Below are 17,107 nucleotides of genomic sequence, written 5' to 3' on the forward strand. Positions count from 1 at the left end.
CCTCTACACTTTCCTTATCAAAACAAAAGCCTTTAGTGGTATGGCAAGTAAGACCCAAAAGATTCACTGGGTGCCTGAAGATGAGCAGGAGAGGGTGCTACTTGCTTGAGGTGGCAGCCATGATCATGTATGTGGGTCAGGTCTGTGGTTTTGGGGGACTTAGTGGAAAAAAATTAAGCTGTGTCCCTGCTCCCCAACCCCTCCCCCCCCCCTTTTCCCTCTCTCCCCCTGAAGAGTATATTTGTGCAGAGCCACCACTTTCCAGCCCTGATAATTTGCAGTGTTTGCCCTGATAGGAGGTCAGTTTCACAACCCTGCCCTGGCTGGCTCTGGCTGTGTTACTGGCCAGCTCATCAATCTTCCCTCTCCTTGGGAGCAAGGCTGGGTGAAAGAGATTGGGCAGGAGATGAAGCCTCTTTTCTCCACTCCCCAAGATTACCCAGCTCTGTTCCTTAGGAGGGGCAGTTTTTTACCCTTTTCAAACCAAGGCTATTATTGCCCAAGGCTCAACTATTTTGCATATCCCAGCAGAAGCACTCACTAGGGAGGAAATTGCTAAATTGAGTTTATCTGAAAACAGTGACAACAAAATCCCCAACAATCAATGATTCTATAAATCATCTCACTTCCGCTTCACAAAATATTCTAATTAAGCAAGTTTTGTTTCCCCTCTATACAAACAAAGCTCCAAATTAACTAGAATACAAGCAGTCTGAATGAATCCACGTGACAATGAGAGGTTCCCATGTTCTAAGGTCATCTGCACAGCCTCACAACGAGGCCTTGACATCACCATTTGAAAGGCCTTGATTGGATATAAATTGTTTGCTAAAAACGTTTAATCACTTAAATTTTTCTTATGGGAAGAAAATCCTATTTTGCTTAATTTACAAATGTTGGTTTGGTTAATCTGTACCCTTAATTAGGATCAGGTTCAAGGACAAAGTTTAAAGGCACAAATTGCAGTATAGAGGTTTTGTGTGTTTTTTTTTTTACCATTTCCAATAAATCTACTGAAAATAACAGAACAAATGCTGGGCAGATACTGTTAACTGCTCCTGTTATACCAGTTCCTTCTTTTTGGAGTATAGGAAGATTTAGATAAGGTTAGAAAAATATTTAGCAGCAGAATTCTATTGAGGGTTTACTTCTCAAGGAAGCATCGTGCTAAGTAGATGGTTTCAGGAGTTCTGCTGTTTGTCTGCTAAATGATAAGATGTGTGAGGTTATTTAGGAAATATGTCAGGGTCATGGGGAGAGACATTTACAAAGGGAAATGTAGTGCCCCAGTATGAAGTCGGTAACATTCTTGACTGGATAGTAACATATTTTAGCAAGATGACGATAAAATTTGTGGATTGGAAAACAATTAAGGTTTGTTTTTGTTACTGAAAGTAACAAATGCAGTTTTTAAAATTGATCTATAGATAAAAACTACTCAGCAAGGTGAGTAACCATTTATTTCATCTTCTTAATCTGTTAGAGCCGTATCCTGGACAGTGTTCAGGAAGAGGGTTAATTTCATTATTTCACTTCACCCATGGTATTAGAGAAACAAGGCATGATTATCAATTTAGATGAAAGGTGGGGCTGGCAGCCAAATCCAGTCCCTAGATTCCGTATTTTTGCTTTAGTTCTTCTACTTTGCTGATGTAAGCTTTCATGGCATCTTCCCTGGCAGTTCCTTTCAGCTCATTCCATGCATCCCACTTGGCCCTGCCTTTGAGGTCCATCATCCCGGGCCGTTCTTTATCTATGTCACCCACAGTTGCTTGTTTGTAGCGGCTGTAGACGAACAGCATCTCATTGTCTGCTGGCTTGCTCTTGAGGTGCTTAACTTCCTCAGCAGCTTTGTCAAAGGCAGCCTGAGACAGGGCGATGGGGTTGGTTACTTGCAAGGAGCTCATGGAGGCAGGGATGAGCAGGAAGAAGTAGCCAAAACAATTCAGGTTTTCTGAGATAATTTTTACGGCTTGGCTGAAACAATTTTTGACGTGAGATAATGTGTAATAAGTATAAATGTATTGTTTCTAATCAATTTGACATAGCTTCCTCTCCACCCCTGAAAAAAAAAAAAAGGTCACACATATAGACTAAATGCAAACTCAGGTGATTTCCCCAAACAACAGAAATGTCAACTATGGTGTTTTATGTTAGGTTTCCCACTAAGCCTAACGTTCATTAAATTATCTGTGAAGGAACAGGATTTTTATTTGTTTTCTCATTTTTCCATATGGTTTCTAATAGAGGGTCTAGCTCCTTTATTTACCTCAGATAGGTAGGGATTTTTCCCTGGGGCCTCAGCACACACCTCTGGGTCCACAGTGAACCTTCTTTGACCATGACCAAGGGGACAGGAGTGGGTGGAGGGGATCAATGGGGAAAAAGTGGGGGACATCTGTAATACTTTAAACAATAAAGATAAAATTTTAAAAAGAATACAAAAGCAATAGTTACTCCTAAAAAAAAGAAATACATATATGAAATATACTAGCATACTGTCTAATACACCGTTTAGTATTACATTTAATTTTTCTATTTAATAGAAATAATTTCCTTAAAATAAATCATTCTTGACTAATGAGCATTCTTTTTTATTTATTTTTATTGATTTCAAAGAGGAAGGGAGAGATAGAAACATCAATGAGAGAGAACCATTGATTGGCTGCCTCCTGCACGCCCCCTACTGGAGATTGAGCCAGCAAGCCAGGCATGTGCCCTTGACTAGAATCGAACCCAGGACCCTTCAGTACGCAGGCTATTCACTGAGCCAAACCAGCTAGGGCTTGACTATTGAGCATTCTTGACAAGGGACTGATGAGAAAAGCTCCAAGCAGAAGTCTGTCTAGACGACTAGCTGACAATGCAAAGCATTGAGAGGCTAACATATTCTTTTGTGAAAAGACTGAGATGTAACTGATAGTTCAGTTTCTCTGCCACAGTAGGTTGTTGCACATAATTATCCGTAGACCTCATCAGATCTAAGAAAAAGGCCTGACACCCCATAGGAAATTAGGTTCTATGTGCTTAGTTAATGTCCCATCACAGCATGGAAAAACAAGCTTTGCAAGCTGTGATTAAAGGCTTTTTTTTTCTTTTTTGCTTTTCTGCCATTAGAATTCTGACAAGTGTAGTTAAAAAGTCATATATGATCTCACTTGAATTTGCCAGCCTTCACCTGAGATTCACATTGCTTTATATCTCACTGAATACCCCAAAATAGTCCTGAGACAAAGGTATCAGCAGACATTAAAACACATTTTGATGTTAATAATAAAAGAGGGGAAGTACTAAATGATTAATCTGATAATTTCCTATTCCCAAGAAACATATACTGCTCAATAGGCATTTGCAAATCAGTGTTTCATCCACAATCTTCAACTATTGTTATTAGGAATTTGTGATTTCATTTGCTGTCTATCCATATTTGGGAAATGCAGGATGCCAGGGGTTGTAACTAACCATTATGTAGTAAAATAGTAGCAGACGCACACTGCTTGTATTTTTCACTATCAAAATGAAATAAGGCTCTGCCAAAACCGGTTTGGCTCAGTGGATAGAGCATTGGCCTGCGGACTGAAGGGTCCCAGGTTCGATTCCGGTCAAGGGCATGTACCTTGGTTGCGGGCACATCCCCAGTGGGAGGTGTGCAGGAGGCAGCTGATCGATGTTTCTCGCTCATCGATGTTTCTAGCTCTCTATCCCTCTCCCTTACTCACTGTAAAATATCAATAAAATATATTAAAAAAAAAAAAAAGAAAAAGAAAGAAAGAAGGCTCTATTCATCAATACTGGGGGACAACCAGGCAGTGAATTAGGAAGAACCTATTACCAAAAGTAAAGGAGATTGCTTCTACTATCTATTTCTGGTTTATTTCCTAATGCAAATAGTGGTTATAGTTCATTTGGTCTGTGTGCAACCTAAATCCCTTTTTTGCTTTTTTGGGGAAAATTTATGTGCTCTTAATGGAGTTTTTTCCCCCCTAAGACTCTGATACTATGTTTTGTCCTTAGTTCTCACCTGCGATTTTTGCTACAGAAATGAATGACAGTCTACATTCAGAGTTCCTGGTCTATTATAAGTGGGAATGAGGGGTAGAAGGTAAAAGTTAACATAGTGCATTGCAATATGAAAGTGCTGTCAGTAATGAAGATACCCATAAGGCAGTGGATGGCAAACGGCGGCTCGCGAGCCACATGCGGCTCTTTGGCCCCTTGAGCGTGGCTCTTCCACAAAATACTACGGCCTGGGCGAGTCTATTTTGAAGAAGTGGCATTAAAAGAAGTAAAGTTTAAAAAATTTGGCGCTCAAAAGAAATTTCGATCGTTGTACTGTTGATATTTGGCTCTGTTGACTAATGAGTTTGCCGACCACTGCTATAAGGTGATCCTGGGATAGAGAAGAGTTCTCTGTGGGGAACATAAATAAAAGGGAAGTATAATGTCTGAGTATCCACCAAGATGTTGCTATGGATACCAACCACGGAATGTATTTCGGTTGTGGAACTATATAGATAATAAATCTAAGAAAGGGATTCCCATCCATTCCCACAATTTATTTAGTTCTTTTTCATTAATTAAAAAAAAAAAAAAAGGTATTCAGGTCATGTGGATCTCTCAACAATAGATCACTTGAACAATGCAGTAATTAGAAATAAACATCAGGTATTGTCCATTCTTTTTATTAAGTCTTCATTAAACAATCCAGAGATTTTATTACAACAAAGAACGTAACATTTAATGGTTTTTATTTAGTCCTTCAGTGAAAGCTTTGGGATAAAGGAACTATAATTTCAAAGTAATCAAGCCAACTCTGTGAATGAGTAGTGTACAGAACTATCACACACGTAGAATTATCCCCTCCAATCTAGGGGGAGCATATAGGATACACAGGAAAAGTAACAGTATAAACAGTAAAAAATGGGTAAGTGGAAACAGCAGCATAGGGATGAAAACTTTATACCCATTTAAGATGTATACACCTTACAAAGGAAAATAATTCACTTCCAAGTCTTAGTTCTCTCCTTGTATTAAATGACATTTTCCCCTCTGTAACTAGATATTATTTTGTTGGTTTTTCTCCAGAGTAAGAACACCTGGTTATTTGTGTGTTTATACTTTTGTTCACTAGTAGTCGATGCTATACTTTATGTGTCCACATTTTCAAGGCTTAAAAATAAATTAGGTAGTAGCTCTGAAGGAAATGTGATAAGCCTCACCTTTCTACTGATTTTTAACTATGTCTCAGTGGTACCTATACTAGAACTAAGTGGCTTTATGCCTTATAAAAAGCAATGAATAACCACTAAGCAGATAATTTAGGCTACAAGATTTTACCTACCTACCTGGGATTGGATTATTTTGATAAGATGGTGATACACAAATGGATTTTGATATAAGAAAACCAAAAGTGATGTTAAATATTGCTGAGACTAAGATTTTTAATTCCTGTTTCTGGTTGACCAGATAGAAGCATCTGTATATAGAAGCAGAGTTTTACTGAATGAAGGAAGCCCTTTACCAATTTTAAAAGCCCAATGTGGTCTATAATTCACTCAGATAAACTGGTCCCTAGACACTGATTTTAGGGAAGGATGTGAGAGAGTAACTCAGATTTAGATTTAGGGCTCAAAGGTTACTGAGAAATAGGAAGGTACGGAGATATATACTGAGTCTCATCAGAGGACAGTTAAGTAACCTGATTAATCCTAGAACTGTCCCAGTAAAATATCATTTTCAGGCCAGGCCAGAATATCACTACCCTCTGAAAGGTGAGATAAATGAGACATCACACCAGATGCATTCTTTGATACTCAGGTAGCATAGCTTTAGAAAAAAAAACAATCCCAATACCACAAGTTTAGATTTATCCTGTTAACTCTAACATTTCTAAATAATTCCAAAACACTGAAAGAATGCTTAACACAACTTTCTATTGCCCCAAAAATAAGTTTTTGTATTTTAAATGACTTACCAAAAAATGAATCTTATATTTTGGAAGTAAACTTGTTTTCTTATACAACCAAACTCTTAAACTATTTTGGTAAATTACCATTTTAACAGGTCATCTTTTCGTCTTTTGTAAAGATTTCACATTGTTTTATTTAATATTGTTTTTAAAAGAAGTTAACATATTGTACACACTTAGTATTGCTGCACATTATTTGTAATCTTATTTGGTACAGTATCCCTTTCAGAGTTATTTTTGTATATTTACAGTGAATTAAAGTGAACAGACCCATTCCTCCCCCTCCCGATTAAAAATAAAAAGGAAAACAGGGAAAAAAAAAAAAGACAAGAAAAACAAATGAGATTAGGTTCTGCCTGGAGAGAAACCCTAATCATTCAACTGTGGGGATGCAGTAGTCAGCTTTTTGCACCCATTCTCCATGCTAAAAAGAAAACAAAACAAAACAAAAAACAAAAACAAAAAAAACAACTTTCTGGGATTACTATGAAGTATTTCAAGAAGCTCCAGTAGATTTCTGGATTTGTTCCTTTAAAATCAGGATACTCTGCCTTTGCTCAGGAGGCAGCATGGCAATTTGATCTGCAGTCAGTTGAAGAACCTGCATGATCAAAGCTGCCTTTTCTTGATCCTGTGGAGTTACTTGGCTCTGCCCAGGACTAAAACTGCTAGTCTGGCCTCCACTTTGCTTGCCTGCCCCCTGTATGCCTGTTCCCTGCATGCCTGCTCCCTGTAGGCCTGCCCCTTGCATGCCTCCTCCCTGCATACTTGCTCCCTGCATGCCTCCTCCCTGCATACCTGCTCCCTGCATGCCTGCTCCCTGCATGCCTGCTCCCTGCATACCTGGTCCTTGCATGCCTGGTCCTTGCATGCCTCCTCCCTGCATACCTGGTCCTTGCATGCCTGCTCCCTGCATTCCTGGTCCTTGCATGCCTGCTCCCTGCATGCCAGCTCCAGGATTCCCCACCCCTGAAATGCTTGGGACCTGCCTGGGTCCCTGTGGACCACCTGCCCCCATATTAATGGGACCAGGACCCTGGATTCCACTGGTCATAGGGCCTCTTGAACTGGGGCCAGGGCCCCGTATCTCCATTCCTCTTCCATCCATGCCTCTTCCTTCCATGCCTCTGGCTTCCATTGCGCAGGTCTCCATTCCTCTTCTCTCCATCACTCGTGCCTCTAAGACCTCAGTTTCCATGGCTCGGGTCTCCATCCCTCGAGAGTCTCTACTACCTCTACCATCCAGAGGTAGACCCCTTTGATCTATCATCGGTCCTCTGGGCTCTCCAATTAGCATTCTGGGATCGGTGATTGGCCCTCCCCTCATCTCATGTGAGGAAGGGCCACGGCTGTCATGACCAGGGGCATGGTGCATGGGGGGACCCTGATGAGGTGGCCCAAGATAGCCTCTGGGCTCTACTTCTCCAGTGTGAGTGACTGAAAGCAAAGTCCCTCCACGTGGGTCATTTGGAGCATCTCCCAACAACCCTCGAGGAGGTAGTCCACCAGCAGTCATGGGTCCACGTGGCATAGGAGCTCTAGGATCCGACATCTGCATCTGTCCCCGCTCTAAAGGCACAGGACCAACCACTGGCATTCCAACTTGGGGCTGCAGAGCTCCCCCAGGAGTTAAAGAACCAGGTCCAGGAACTGCAGCTGGCATGGGCCCGGGGGCCGGAATTCCACCCTGGATAGGGGTCTGCATCAGAGGAGGAATGTCTTTCACAGGCCTTCTAGCCAAATGCTGAGGCTGAGGAGCTGGAGGATTCTGCTGGTTCAGCAACACATTAGGTCCTGGGCAGAGCCCAGGGCCAGGGCCAGGGCCAGAGACAGGGCCAGCGACAGGGCCAGGAACAGGACCAGCGACAGGACCAGAGACAGGCTGAGATTTGCCTGGGATCAGTGGTGTAACGTGTATCTTGCGATGCAGAATTTTCAGAGCAATCTCTGGGTCCATGATTCTCATCACTACTTGTGCCTGCAACAGCGCATAAGCCAGTTGCGGGTTCTGAAGTAACATGTTTCGAGCTTCCTGGTGACTGTTTTGGACACAGAGTTTCATCTGCTTCATCAGCTCAAACATCTGCTCCGGGGGGAGACTAGCGACTGCTCTGGTAATTGATTCAGGGGCATCCTCCGGATCTATGGGGTCCCCATAGGGTGAGTCAATGATGGGCGCTGCAGGCCCTAAGCTCTTCAACTCCTCCTTGTTCTTTTCACTGGCAGCATTGTCCACCCGAAGCGCTCTGCCGCTGAACTCCCGCCCATTCAGGTTCCGCATGGCGCTAAGCGCGGTCTCCTGGTCTTGGTACTCGCAGAAGCCATAACCCTTGGGTTTTCCCGTCTCTCTATCGTATACCAGCCGGAAACTGACAACAGAACCAACCTCCGAAAATATGTCCTTTAACTGCTCCTCAGTTGCCTCATACGGAATGTTCCCCACGAACACGGAACGCAGTGATCGATCCATTGCCGGGTCTCTCACCGCCAAACTCGACATGATTCCGACTGTGCACACAGCAGCGAGCGGATCCTTGCGAGTCGTCCTTCTGCGACCCACACTTCCGCTGAGCAACGGAAGCGGCTCTTAAATTCCGGGTAGAAACCTCACAAGTCCGCTGAAGTCGTTCCGCCCATCCGCGAAATCTGCACTTGTACGTTCCACTAAACTAGTTAATGCTTTCTGTCCCTGGGTCTACGCGACTCTTTCAGCGACTTATTACCTGGACGCACGATTCCTTTCTCGTCTTTTAAGAGTAGACTCCTGGAGCGGCACCACTCCTCGCCAGAAAAAGCTTGGTGCGCATTAACCACAGTAAAGATGGCCGCAGAGACTTCACCATGGTAACAAGAGACGCCACTCCCACCTTGACGTCAAGGGCGCTTCAGCTTCCATTTGCCTGCGCGGGAAACCGCCAACCGAAAGCTGCGTACGGCAGCCTTTTCTTTATTCTGATAAGTATTTTCATAGAGCCGTTTCTATTTGTAAGCTATATGAAAGTGTAATCGTTTCTAAGCAAACTTCGGATTTGCTCCTTAAACTACAAAAGTAATAGGAAAATATTTTTGGAAAATAGCTTCCCAGAAACACAAGCCGAAAGTGGGTGCCGGCTTCATCCCCGCCCCCATCTTCTCCCTTAGCTAACCGCTGTGGCTAGGTGGCCGGCCTTTCCAAGGTTTTCTCTGCGCATGCAGGCTGCAGTTGTGCTATTCTTTAACATAGTAATATTAATGATTAGTAATAAAAAACATTTATGGCTGCAGCTGCAGAGTATGAATTAAATTGAACAATTCTTACTGGTGGTATATTGTAGGCATTTATATTGGTTCTGATTATTATAAACTGATGCAATAATTTCACCACCTCTACTATGAAGCGAAGAGCAAACTATAGTTATTTATAGTCTGTTGCGAGTTTTGATGGCAGAAGTTGGGTATACATAGTGGAATGTGTGTGTTTGTGTGAGTTCCCCCACCCCCATTTAACAAAACTGAAGCTTGTAGAGGGCTAGGTAATTTGCTGAGCAGCCAGTAAATGGCAAAGCCAGAATTTTTACACAGATATGGTCTATTACAGCTCCTGAGCTGCGCTGCCCCTTATGGTAGCCACTAGCCACCTGTAGCTATTTGAATACTTCCAATGTGGCTAGTTTGATTGAGAAATTGAACTTTTAATTTTATTTATTATTAATGTAAACATCAAAACCGATACATAGGCTACTGGAAATTTTTTTAGTATGTTTGAAACTACTTAGGTATAGTATCTACTTTTGCAATGATAAGTTACATTTAATCTAAATAAAAATCAAGTATATCCAGTTAAAATTTAACATTCTAATTGAGATGTGCTTTATGTGTAAAATACAGGCAAAATTTTGAAGAGAATATTTTAAAATGTAAAATATCATTAATTTTATATTGTTTACATGTTGAAGGGATCTTTTAATATGTAAGACTAAACAAAATATTATTTAACATTAATATCACTTATTTCAGTTTTTAAAATGTGGTTCATTAGGAAAATTTAAATTACACCCGTAGATTATATGTCTATGAACTGCACTGCTCCAAAGCCTAAGACTTAAATCGTAAACAGGGAATCATTTTATTCCACATGTGCTTTTTAAAAAATAATTATTTCAGTGAGGAAGGGAGAGGGAGAGAGATAGAAACATCAATAATGAGAATCATTGATTGGCTGCCTCCTGCATGCCCCACACTGAGGACTGAGCCTACAACCTGGGCATGTGTCCTGACCTGGAATCAAACCGTGATCTCCTGGTTCATAGATCGGCCCTCGACCACTGAGCCACTCTGTCAGGGCCCACATATGCCTTTTGAAGGAATTATGAAACTAAATTTCATCAAAAACTGTGTTATGTATATCATAGGTGTGTATCACATATAGTTTAATGTATAGATCTGAAATGAATATGAAGGTTTAGCTACAAATAAGGCAAAGCCTCCATTTACCTTTAAATGTTTTAATTTTTCTTTAAAACAGGCTTGGACATAGCTATTTATTCATGATAACTGATATCTGCAAATGATAAACGTGTATTTATGTCACCTAATAAAATCCTCCTGTTCCATCAAAAGAAATAGAATAGTGCCTGCTATCCATGTTTTCCCCCTGATTCTTTCATTGGAGGTGGAGCAGGGGTGAAGGGAGTTAAGTATCATTTGAGGAAACTAAACAAGTGTATTTGTCTTATTCCCACACTGTCTCTTTAGAGAGTAGCCATGGCTTTTTCACACACATTCTGTTGAGGACAACTTAGACATCGATTATGTGTGTAATTCTGTGTATGTTAAATGTAGTAACCATGAGGACGGTAACAGGCTATTGGAATAAATTATAAAGTTTTAAAAAGATTGCACTGCTTATCCGGCAGTTTCTTGACTTGCTGCTGCTATTTATATCCCATTGGGGCTCACTCTTGAGCAGGCATCAGAACCACCTGGAGCCATGGCTTAATCAGATTGCTGGGTCTCTTCACCGCTCCTGCCTGGTTCTGATCCAGTATTTCTGAGGTGAGAATGGAGAATTTGCCTTTCTCACAAGTTCTCAAGTGATGCTGATGCCACTGGTCTGGGGACCTTACTTTAAGAATCATTGATCTAAACAGAGGGACTTGAAGTGTTTTGATATTTTTTTTCATTTGTATATGGCCAACCTAAAGTTAGTACACTCTGTTAAAAAATATGAGATAGTAGTGGTCTTAAAAAAGTATAATACTTTAGTACTGGTCAGGGGTTCAGTGGTTAGAGGGCCAGTCCTCATACCAAAGGGTCATGTGTTCAAGGGCACATACCTGAGTTGCAGGCTTTTTCCCCAGGCCCAGTCGGGGTGTGTGCGGGAGGCAACCAATCAATGTGTCTATCTCACATGGATGTTACTCTCTCTCTCTCCGCACCCCCCCTTCCCTGCCTCCCTTCCACTCTCTCTAAAAATCAATGGGAAAAATATCCCCAGGTGAGGACTAACAAAAAATGTATTATTACGTTAATGCTGACCTAATACCACTAGTACATGCGGATCCCACATTGAAGATATCCTGGGCTTAAAGGATATCGGGGCTCAAACAGAGTTGTTGAAGAGCTCTGGGAACATACAAGCAGGGAGAAGCATGACTGAAAGATTGTGCTCTTGGTCATAGGCCTTCCGTGTTCTCTTTAGTCCACCTATTTCAAACTAGAAGAATGGTTTGATGTGGCTCCATTTATAGAGGACCAGTGTGACCCAGCACATAGCTCAGTGCTCAGGACACATCAATTATTATTTACAATGAACTGTGTGGCCTAGAATTATCAAGTACTTCTAGGAAGCCATGTATATTTCTGGTACCAGCGTAGATCTAACCTGGAAGAACGTCCATTTTTTATGACTTTCTTTGTTACCATAATGTTTTAACTTTAAATATGTATAGCATGACATACACTCTAAAGAAAAATGTACATGACATCTTACACATTCAGGGATCAATTCTTTCAATAAATCAAAATATCAACTGCACTAAGAGTGATTTTTAAACAAACACATCAGGGCATATGGCCAAACGGGGGCTGTCCTTCAAAGTAATCACCTACAGAAACTAAACTGGCAGGCCTCCATTTTTCAAAATGATTCTTAAACTCCTACCCTGAAATTGTTTTAGGGCTCATTGATAACTCATGGATAGCCTCGTTTTCAACCAAAAACAGCATTATGCAACTAAATCACCTAACTTTCTGACCTGAATTGGACAAAATATGATAGTAAATATTTCCAAATATCAAATCTGACATTAGAATGTAAAGATTCTGTAGGCTTCGTGGGCATTAAAACATTATTCACCAGCCCTGGCTGGTGTGGCTCATTGGAGCGTCATCCGTACACCAGAGAGCGGCAGGTTTCGTTCCTGGTCAGGGCACATATCCAGGTTTGGGATGGGGGGTGTCAATCCCCAGTTGGGGCACATGCAGGAGATGGCCTATAGATATTTCTTTCTCACATTGATGTTTCTCTCTCTCTCTCTCTCGATCTCCCTCCTCTCTCCCTTCCTTTCTCTAAAATCAATTAAAAAAATAAAAAAGATTTACCATAGAGTAATGGACAAGTTCTAAAGATAGGTACTAAAAATATTTTTAGCTATGATAGGCATTTTTGAAATAAGTGTATGGGACCTTCAAGGGATAGATCAAAATGCACTCCTCCACAAAGTTCTCCTTAATCTCTCTCCTCTTTTCTCTAGATTGGAAGTTCATTTCCCTTTGGATATAAACCATTCCTTATCTGTACCTTTTAATGAGAGTAACTCTTCTAGCTTTTAGTAGAATTATGGTTTTCTAAACTATAGCATCATTCAAGGAAGGAGCTGGATTCCTCTTCGTTAATGAACAAAGTGCCTTATATTTGTTCTTTGATTCCATAAATATTTATTCTAGGTTCTAGCAATACAACAGGGAAAAAGACATTCCACTAAAACATAGGTTCTTTAAGTGTAGTTCCTGGACCAAAAGTATGAGCATCATCTGGAAACATCTTAGAAATGCAAACTTTGGGGCCTGCCTCCAAGCGTACTGCATCAGAAACTCTTGGGTGGTGGGAGCGATGTGTGTGCGCAAATGTGAGCATGTGCTTTCTGAAATTTCTTTTAACAAGTTCTCAGGTGATTCTGATACAGGCTAAAGTTCAAGAACCACTGAACTAAAGGAAGATAATCATTTGTCTTCGTCACCATCATATCTTCAGCATCTATGACAGTGGTTGGCAAACTCATTAGTCAACAGAGCAGCGGTTTGCCGGCCACTGATCTAGGACAAAGCTTAGCACAGGTGGGTACACATTATATATTGAATCAATGATGGGAAGTGACTTGAGAGGTAGCTAATTCACAAACCCTTCATTTTACCCAAGAGGAAATCTGTGGCATTAAATAACATGCCCCAAATTAGAGTGGGGACCTGCTGCCAGAACCCTTGTCATTATATTCCTAGGTCAGTGAGAGTTGTTGCATGTTACTATTTGATAAAATAGATATGAAGTATGACAGAGAAAAGTGGTAAAGTCTAATCACCAGGGACATCTTCCTGATAGGTTGGGATTAAAGGGATGGGTTATAATCAGATATGCATTAACAGAATATGAGGAGAATAAGCCAAGAGCTAGAAATAGCCAAGACATGAAATTGAGAACTGCTTTTGATACTCTCAGAGGAAACCAATAGAGAGTTGGTGAATAGTGGTGATCAAAGATAGTCTTTGGGGAAAATTACAACAAGGTCTTAAAGATCAGATTTATGGATCTAAATTTGATCTAAGAGTCAGCAGACTTTCTTCTATCTTCTGAAACATGGACCTGGACCTAGAATAATAATGGCAGAGGTCTAAGAATACTAATCTTACACAGTTCTTTGCAATGATACCTTTTACACTTGGACTATTCTTTTCTCTCTCTCTCTCTCTCTCTCTCTCTCTCTATATATATATATATATATATATATATATATATATATATATATATATATAAAGCCTAAGCGACTGTTCGACCATTCAACTGGTAGCTATGACATACACTGAACACTAGGGGGCAGATATTCTGACCAGTAGGTTAGCTTGCTGCTGGGGTCCAGCTGATCAGGACTGGGGGAGATGGGCCAGACATGCCCTGGATCCCTCCCACGGTCCCTCCCCAGCCCCATTTGTGCACTGGTGGGGTCCCTCGGCCTGGCCTGCACCCTCTCGCAATCCAGGACCCCTTGGGGGATGTTGGCGAGCCCATTTAAGCCCGATCCCTGCAGGCCAGGCCTAGGGACCCCACCGGCACATGAATCTGTGCACTGGGCCTCTAGTTTATTATAATTTTATCTAAATTATGGCAGTTGGTCTTTCTACATTTAACATCTATAACATGTCCGCATTCTTATTACTCACACTTTCTCATATTCTCCTTTGGCTAGATTGTGCCACTTATTTTTTATGTTTAATACATGATTTATGGTTTTCAACCTACTAGCTTTTACTCATACTATTTTTTTGTTGTTGTTGGTAAATGTTTCTCTTTTGTCTCTTTCTTTTCTCATCTACCTCCTGCCCCTCCAGTGTATAAATTCGTTTGTCCTTCAATACTAACCTCAGACTTTTTTTCTTTTACAGCAGAGTAGTGATTATATTCTTGTGCTACCACTTAAGCATAGATCCCATATCTCATTCCTGTTTTTCATATTGCTTAGCCAAGTGCCTTGTATATTACAAACATTTAGTAAATATTTTTTAAATTAATGCAAGATCATCTTATTCCTAGTTAACCAAATGGTAATTTAATGCTTTCAGCTTACAAAACACTTTCCTTTGGGTTCCCTCGTCTGGTCTTGACAACAATTTTGTGAGGTACATACCATTATATCCTAATTTTAAAGATGTGGATACCTAGAGCTTTACCTAACAGTGGACTCAAAATACGGATACTGTTCACAACAACTCTGAGCACGTAATACAGAGCTGGCCCTCTCATAAATACTTTATAAAATACATTGTTTTGTTTAATACTTTCAATAACTCTTCTGAAATAGGCAGTCATAGTATCTGAATTTATAGCTAAAGAAATACAGAGGCACAGAACTGTTAAATAGTGTCTCCATTTGAACTGGCAGAGACAAGATGTTAACACACATAATTTGACTCAAAGAACTCAAGCTCTTACATTATTCCATTAGTTTCCCAAGGATACATAGCCAAGGAGTGGGAGAGCTACAGCCTAAAATCAGGTCTTTTGATTTTACTCATTTCACAATTAGTGCCATAATCACAGGTTATGGGGGCCTGGGCACAATCCCCCTTGGCCTTTTTCCTGATAGTGTAACTAATTGCAATTTTGACATCACAATCAGTACTGTGACAACAGATGGACTGTATGATGTAAAGACTGCTGCAATTGGGGAAAAATGTTTCTTTTTTCAATTTACAGGGCTATCGTTAAATATCAAATAAGAATTTTTAAAAAGCATCCAGTTAGATAGGTAATTAAGCTGTTTTTCATAAAATGAAAGACCCCACATTTCTCAAATCCTAAATTAGGTTGTTTCATGACTTTCACATTTAAAAAAATGTATTTAATAGGAAACATATACAGAGAAGTAAACAATAATTTTATTTATGCATGAGAAGAATGGCTTTTATTAGCAAGAGGAAGATGTCATCAATTTGGAACTACTGGGAATATGCCATTCCAGGACTAGAGATTGGACAGAAGCAAATGTTCTCTCTGGAAAGACTGAGTTCAACCCCATTTTTAAAAATAGATGGGGGTGGGGGAGAAATGAGGCCCAGGGAAGACAAGGGACTCCACTAGGGTCAGGTGCCTAGTTACTGGCCTAGCTCAGTGGTCGGCAAATTGCGGCTCGCGAGCCACGGTTTGCCGCTCTGTTGACTAATGAGTTTGCCAACCACTGGCCTAGCTTGTAGTGGGATTTAGATAATCAGACTTTCCCTTCTAAACTATGCTCCCAGAATTCTGAAAGACAGTAGAGTGAAGGAGTTGAGAACAGACTTTAATTTTAGAGAGACTTGGCTTGGCTGTCTAGCTCAAGTAACTGGGTAGCCTTGGACAAATCTCTGTGCTTCCATTTTTGCATCATTTAAATGATAATAATATCACCTGTATTAGATTGTTATGTGGAATATATGGCAAATGTTATCATTACTTATTTTGTGCAGTAATTATCAATCTACATTTGTTACGTAGAATTAATAGTAGTAGGTGAAGCAGCATCTTAAGTGGAAAGTAACCCAAGTTGTAGTCTAATGCTATTTTTTTGTTTTGTTTATGTCTTCATTTTTATCTTTAAAGGGGTGGACTGGGTAAACTAATGGTCTATTTTCAGTATATATTATTTTCAAAACTGTACAGAGACCACCTTGGATAACATTGCCATTTTAACTTATGGTAGCTTTATAGTTGAATATGAATAATTTTTAGGCTCTATCCCATTAGACACTTCAATGAGAATTTTACTGCTCATTTTGGTGTTCATTAACTTCTTATACTAAATGAAATGCACTCTTCAAATATTTAGTGGCTGAATTTCCACTGATTCATTTTTTGTTAAAAAGGGCCTGCCTGAAGTTTGACTGTGGAACACCCAGGCTTATACAAAATTGTACCTGTCTGGCACACAGGCTACCTATCTGAGCATATGTTCAGGATGTCATTAGAACTACTATTTCTGAGTGTGCCCTGGTGGACATAGGCCATTTATTCAGACATGGAAACGCATAACTAACTAGACAAGAAGCAGAGCTACTTTATGCTTGCTTCAGGCTGTCACCTGAAAGAACAGAGAGGAAGGAAGCATGAACTGTAGAAAAGTACAAGTCCTGAAACCGGTTCTCAAATAAAGACTTCCTTTGGGTTTAAGATGAACAACTCCTGGATCTCTGTTTCTGTGACCAGAAAAATCCAATAACCAGCATCAGAGACGTGTCTGAACTGCTCTGCACTTCACAAGTTAGGTGCTATCTTTCTTCTGAGGCTCAATTAGCCTATAGAATGAGCCTGTATTTGTACCAAGTCACAGGAAAGAAAACTTCCTAAAATATTTGATTGAGGGCTCAGCTTGTTAAAACAAGACAAAACAACAGTGTGACAGAATGTATTTT

The 17,107-nt window shown here is 40.5% G+C and overlaps 3 protein-coding genes across 4 annotated transcripts in view; 1 reads left to right on the plus strand and 2 right to left on the minus strand.

The window, feature by feature from the left end:
- Positions 1–17,107, plus strand: part of PRKG1 (protein kinase cGMP-dependent 1) — a 1,125,638-nt gene that overhangs the window by 651,851 nt on the left and 456,680 nt on the right. The window lies entirely within an intron of this gene.
- On the minus strand, positions 1,611–1,802 carry LOC308258050 (acyl-CoA-binding protein-like; the record flags this gene model as incomplete). The annotated part of the gene is made up of 1 exon (XM_080688292.1): positions 1,611–1,802. One exon carries the CDS (start codon positions 1,800–1,802, stop codon positions 1,611–1,613), a length of 192 nt encoding a protein of 63 aa, XP_080544418.1.
- CSTF2T (cleavage stimulation factor subunit 2 tau variant) lies at positions 4,669–8,535 on the minus strand. Its single transcript, XM_080688293.1, has one exon. It carries the CDS (start codon positions 8,466–8,468, stop codon positions 6,465–6,467), a length of 2,004 nt encoding a protein of 667 aa, XP_080544419.1. The 5' UTR covers positions 8,469–8,535; the 3' UTR covers positions 4,669–6,464.

Source organism: Plecotus auritus (genome assembly GCF_963455305.1).
Source record: "Plecotus auritus genome assembly, chromosome: 9".
Classification (NCBI taxonomy): domain Eukaryota; kingdom Metazoa; phylum Chordata; class Mammalia; order Chiroptera; family Vespertilionidae; genus Plecotus; species Plecotus auritus.